This window comes from Trichechus manatus, unplaced genomic scaffold (assembly GCF_000243295.1).
Source record: "Trichechus manatus latirostris isolate Lorelei unplaced genomic scaffold, TriManLat1.0 scaffold00058, whole genome shotgun sequence".
In the NCBI taxonomy this organism is placed as follows: Eukaryota; Metazoa; Chordata; class Mammalia; order Sirenia; family Trichechidae; genus Trichechus; species Trichechus manatus.
In genome coordinates this window covers 9660279-9666207 of record NW_004443994.1, presented here as the reverse complement: position 1 = coordinate 9666207, position 5929 = coordinate 9660279, and the positions used below count along the sequence as shown (strand labels likewise).

Here is a 5929-nt window from a genome sequence, read left to right as displayed (position 1 = left end):
GTGAGAATAGCAGCACAACTGGAAGAGTGTAGTTGATGTCACTGAACTGTGCATGTAGAAATTTTTGAAATGGTGTATCTTTGGCTATGTATATTCTCACCAAAAAAAAAAAAAAAGGTTGAGAAGGGAGAGGGCTGACATGTCGTGGGGTTGTTAACCAGTGTCATAAATCAATATGCGTACTACTGTTTCATAAGAAACTATTTGTCTGTAAACCTTCACCTGAAGTACAATCAGAAAAAAAAAAAAAAGAAAAACATCATATCACAAAGAAAAAACATATAACTAAGACTTTCACATTTGAATGTATATAATTTTACCTAAAAACCTATAAAAATAACCGGTGGGATCAAAATATAGATGATACAAGAATGGCAGTGTTGCTGGTACTTGTTAGGTAATGCATACAGGGGCACATTTTATTATTGTTTATTTTGCGTATGTATGAAATTTTCCATAATAAAAGATTTATGTTATATATCCGTATTCCTTCCATCGTCTTTTGAAGCTTTCTGCATCGTTCAATATTCTGCCTATAGAATCCTTCAGTATTGCAACTCAAGGCTTGAATTTTTTCTTCAGTTCTTTTAGCTTGAGAAATGCCGAGCATGTTCTTCCCTTTTTGTTTTCTAACTCCAGGTCTTTGCACATTTCATTATAGTATTTTCTTTGTCTTCTCTGAGCCACCCTTTGAACTCTTCTGTTCAGCTTTTACTTCATCATTAAAATCACATTATAATGAGTAAAAAATAACCCATAAATTACTCATTCTCCTAACGTCTGGAATAATGTTACATTGTAACTTTTGAAGTGTTTTTACTAGCCCTATTACACATCCAAATCTAAGGGAATATGTATTCTAAGACAAACCGACTTAATAGCCTAGACCAAACAAGGCAGAGCAGCCACAGGTTCCTTAATTAAGCATCAAACTTGTTGCTGTCGAGTCGATTCCGACTCATAGCGACCCTATAGGACAGAACAGAACTGCCCCATACAGTTTCCAAGGAGCGTCTGGTGGATTCAAACTGCCAACCTTCTGGTTAGCAGCTGTTGCTCTTAACTACTATGCCACCAGGGTTTCCAACAAAACATCAGATATTAAAATTAATTAGGCCTGTCACCAAAGATATCCAAAATGCCAATAAAACATAAAGCTAGAATTTTTTAATCTTCAAACTGTGATACCAAAGGCAGTAACTGAAAGATGTTAATTAAATTCTATAAGTATAATATCTATAAAAAGACTCAACATCATTCTTAATGTTTCAAAATAATTCAATCATTTTATCTCAGTAATTTTTTTTCTATTTTAAAAATGTTTATTTTATGCTGTCTGAATTCCATATTCCCTTGGTATTAGTGTTCAAGTTTCAACAGTGACTAGTTTCTACTGGATGGACAGCTCTTATTTTTTCTTGAGAAACAGATACTTTTCTTCATAGATTAAATGTGCATTTTATCTAACCACCCACTGAAGCCTGCTCTATTGTTTACAATTTAAAAACTTCATCTATTTTACATCATTGTTCAGAGTTAACTTACTTGTAGGTGCACAGAGTTCCCACCATTCAATCATTCATTTGGTCAGTCAATCATTTATTCAGTCATTCAAAAAATACCATTTAAGCTTCTGCTATATGTGAGTTACTGTATATAAGGAGAACAACGAAGATGATAACCTTCCAGCCCTCTCCGGAGCCAACATTCTAGTAGCTCATGTCCTGACCACATCAGCTATCTACCTCTGAGGGATGAATGCCACATAGCACCAGGGAACACCTTCCATCACTGATTACCCAGTTTCTAAAGCTCAAACCTTGGGGATCATCTTTATTTATGTATTTTTATTGTGATTTAGGTGAAAGTTCTCGTTAAACAGTTAATACACAAATTGTTTTGTGACACTCGGTGCCATCCTCGCGATGTGTCAACACTCCCCTTCACCACACCAGGTTCCCTATTTTGATTCGTACAGTTTTCCTGTCTTCTCCTCTTTGCTTTTGGGCTGGGTGCCCATTAGTCTCACATACATTGTTGAACTATAAACCACGTCCCTCAGGTGTAGTATTGTTGGCCCTATAGACCTAGCTAATCTTTGACTGAAGGGTGAACCTCAGGAGTGACTTCAGTACTCAGTTAAAAGGGTGTTTGGGGGCCATACTCTTAGGGTTTCTCCAGTCTCTGCTGGACCAGCAAGCCTGGTTTTTGTTTTGTTGTTTTCTTTTTCTTTTTTTTTTTTTTTTGTGAATTTGAATTTTGTTCCACATTCTTCTCCCACTCTGTCCGGGATCCTCTATTGTGATCGCTACCAGAGCAGTCAGTGGTGGTAACAGGGCACCATCTAGTTGTTCTGGCCTCAGTCTGGTGTGGGTTGTGGTAACTGTGGTCCATTAGTCCTTTGAACTAATCTTCCCCTTGTGTCTTTGGTCTTCCTCATTCTCCTTTGCTCCAGCTGGGATGGGACCAGTAGATGTATCTTAGATGGCCACTCGCAGGCTTTTAAGTCCCCAGTCACTACTCACCACAGTCAGGTGTAAAACATTTTCTTTATAGACTATGATATGCCAATTGAGCTAGATGTTCCCTGAATTTTATTTCAGTAATTCAAGCTTCATGCTTACCTGCTGTATTTTCCTTCCACAAAATATTTAATATACAATATAAAGATTTTCCCTACTCATGCCAATGGAAAAGATTAACAACAACCTTTTGTTTAGTAAATTAACTGTTGTACAATTTAATCTCCCATAAAGTTCAATTTCTCACAGAGATTTTTTTTTAAGTATTGTACAAGGAACAGCTACTATTACTTAATAAGATAAATTCTATTACACTGTTTTACTATTATTGCTAAACTTTTCCCATTATATTATACTTAAAGTTTTCATTACTCAAAACTAATCTATAATGCTGGAAGTTAGGGTGATGGATTGTTCTTTTTCTTAACCTGGGTAGTGATTACACAGGTTGTTGTAGTTGTAAAAATTATTCAAGCTCTACAGTTATGATATGCATACTTTTCTATGTGTATGCTATATGCTAATAAAAATAGTTTTTTTAAAGTCATTTAAAAAAAAAAATTCCAAAGCTATTTGGGCTCTCTTGGATAAAACAAAAACCAAACCAAATAACAACAAGAAAAAAATGCCTCACTGAAGGCTGAGCTGTCCTCGAGTCCCCTCCCACATATTAAAATACCTGTTCTTTGTACTGAAGCATTTCTCTGTTTTAAAAAAAAAAAAAAAGGTAATTCAAAGTTATTTTGTAGCTTTTAGCATTTTCTTTTCATTGGCATATTCCCAGAAAACAGAATCTTCCATTTGTAATTATCTGAAGGAAGCTCAGAAAGCATGCAATTGCACAGAAAAATGTTTATATTTTCCAGAATTAATCATTTTAAGTAAATTGACTAGAAAGAAAGTGAACAGGCACTGTACTGTCCCGACTAAAATGTAAATCATTTTCAACTTTATTAAGTGGATTTAAGAAGGAAAGAAAGACCATGCTCAGACTTCAGTAGAAAAAGATAGGCTAGTAAGAGGAAAGAGGTCTACGACCCAGGAGGCAACCTGTGTTTTAGTCCAAATTCTACTACCAATTAGATATTTTAGACAAATCAAAAATAGCAGGCAAAAATACCTATCCATAGGGATCAGTGAAATAAAACGCATGAAAGCAGTAAGCCAAGAGTTACTATCCAATCACTGGCAAGAATGGTTGGAAAGAAGTCTTTTCTCATTCACTTGCTGAAGTCGTGTCGACCCCCAGCAAATTTAAAAAAAAAAAAAATTGTAATAGGAAAGATAAATGCTCGCAATTCTACAACAGTTAATTCAATTCTCTCTCTTCCTTTCCCTAATCCTATAATCCTCCATTGTTAAATCTAAACATTACAATTATCTCGCGGCGGAAGCCGTGCGTGGAATGTTAACAAACCACATCTTGAGCCTCACATGAAATATACTTTCACCTTTCACCTGCAGAGCAAGAGTGAGCCGCCCCGCACCCCACGGGAATAAACCTTGTTCTCCAAATACCAGAAAACCGATTCAGCCCTTCCGGATGAAATGCCAGGGAGTTAACCGACCAACTCCAAAGGGGCACAGGGGCGGATTAACAAGTCAAGACGTGGTAAAACCCACGTAAAAGTGTGCACTAAAGATTTTAAGTAAACACAAGAAAACTAGGGGTACCTTGCTTTTTGGGTAATCCGTCCCTGACCCGCAACCCTTTAGAAGGCAATTTTGCCAAGTGGATCCAGGATAGTTCATATGAACCTGCCTCACGACTTTCAACAGCAATTATTAGGGAATCCAGCTAAACCTCGTCCAAGTGACTTAGACAACAGGGTTCAGCCTGGCGAGTCCTATCCCCATCGTCAAATCACACATCCCCGTCCACAACACAAATCCTTCACTGTCAAGAGATGACATGGCAAAACTAAAACACACCCACAAAGTTGATACAGAAAGGAGGCGGGTTGGAAAAGGGGGAAGACACACCGCACTCCCCTTCTGCCCCCCAACAAGAGGCTACAGATGCGGGGCAGAGGAGCAGAAGAAAGACCTGTGGTCCGGGGTAGTGAGGGGGGAGAGTGACGGTGCGGGGGTGAGCATGGGGCGCCGGCTCAGCGGGAAGATCCGGACACCCTGTCATTGGAGCTTGGCAGCAGCCGCGCCTGCCCTCTCTCCGCTTGACCCCGCGGGCAAAGGGACCAGCCGGCCGGGCGCCAGGCAGGGAGCGAGAGCGCGCGAGGAGCGCCTGATCCCGCCGGGGAAGGTGGCACGGCCGCAGGCCTTCTTACCCTTGCAGGCCGAGGTTGCGACGACGCTTATGGAGCAGGCATAGCAGCAGCAGCGCGGCCCCCGCCAGCGAGGAGTTCCGCGCCGTCAGGTACTTGCTGAAGGCCGCCATGGCAGCGCCAGTACGAGCCAGCCAAGCAAAGGGACGCAGCGGCACTATTTTACTAAAGAAAGCGCGGAGGAGACTGGGACGAGAGGAGCGCGGGGAGGGAGGGCGGTGCCGGCCGCGGAGGACCGCCCCCAGGCGCGCGCCGCTGCGCCGCACGCGGGCAGGAGCCCACAGCGGAGCTTGGCTCGGCAGGAGCGCGCGCGGGCGCCACGAAGGCCGGAACAGTCTCAGGACGCGTTTTGCGCACGCGCGGGTGCCCTGCAGTGTCGCCGGGACGTCTCCGATCCCCGCCCTGTTGTGCTCCCCTCTCCTCCGAGGCCTCCTTGCTGCCCCCGCCTGACCCCTACCTCCTACCCCCCGCATACACTCCCAGCTTTTCACAAGAACAGGAAAAGCTGGCCTTGCCTGTGCCAGGAGCTTAGTGAGACCAGCCACTCCATCCCCCATGTGATGGGCCGTTACCACCCTCTTAAAGGAGCCCAGGAGGAAGCAGAGCGTCGCCATCACAAAGCATTTAGACAAAACTGAGTAATTATTGCAACGAAAACAAAACAGTTGGGAACTCCAAAAAGGCATAGGGAGACATGGGAAGAATGACTGCAAATCAAGTATCTTTTTCCAAACCAGTGTTTTCAAACAATGGGTTGTAATATCTAGGGGATTGTGAAATCAGTGTGGTAGTTGGGGACCACTGTTGTTTTTTTTTTTTTAAATGAAACCGAACAGATTAGAACACAATAGAAAGTATCTTCCAGTTTTTTATATGTATGTGTCCAGAGTGGCAATATAAAGTGTATTTCTTTAAGTGGGTCTGGTCAAACAAAAAGTTTGAGAAGCACTGTTCTTTGCAAAGTGACATTCAGAAATAACAATCGTACATTGTATTTATTCTGGCCTTACTCCCAGAATCCGAAAGGCATTACAGATGACAGCATTCTTCTCCTATCTGGCCCTGTGCTGCAGAAATTGTTATCCCTAGCATTTATCTTGTCATATGTACAGTAACTTAGTGAAT

At 41.7% G+C, this 5929-nt stretch overlaps 1 protein-coding gene across 4 annotated transcripts in view; it reads right to left on the bottom strand.

Annotated features, from left to right (window-relative positions):
* ABCD3 (ATP binding cassette subfamily D member 3) overlaps positions 1-4992 on the bottom strand; it is a 98549-nt gene extending 93557 nt beyond the window's left edge. For 2 of the 4 annotated variants that reach the window (XR_002824482.1, XM_004378761.2), the window contains exon 1: positions 4808-4992. Coding sequence is in view for 1 of the 4 variants with exons in the window: in XM_004378761.2 (XP_004378818.1) it covers positions 4808-4917 (110 nt within the window). In the remaining 3 variants the exon portion in view is untranslated. The remainder of the gene's footprint in view (positions 1-4807) is intronic. The other 2 variants (XM_004378762.2, XM_023733463.1) reach the window with 2 other exon arrangements.
* Between the last annotated feature and the right edge of the window lie 937 nt (positions 4993-5929).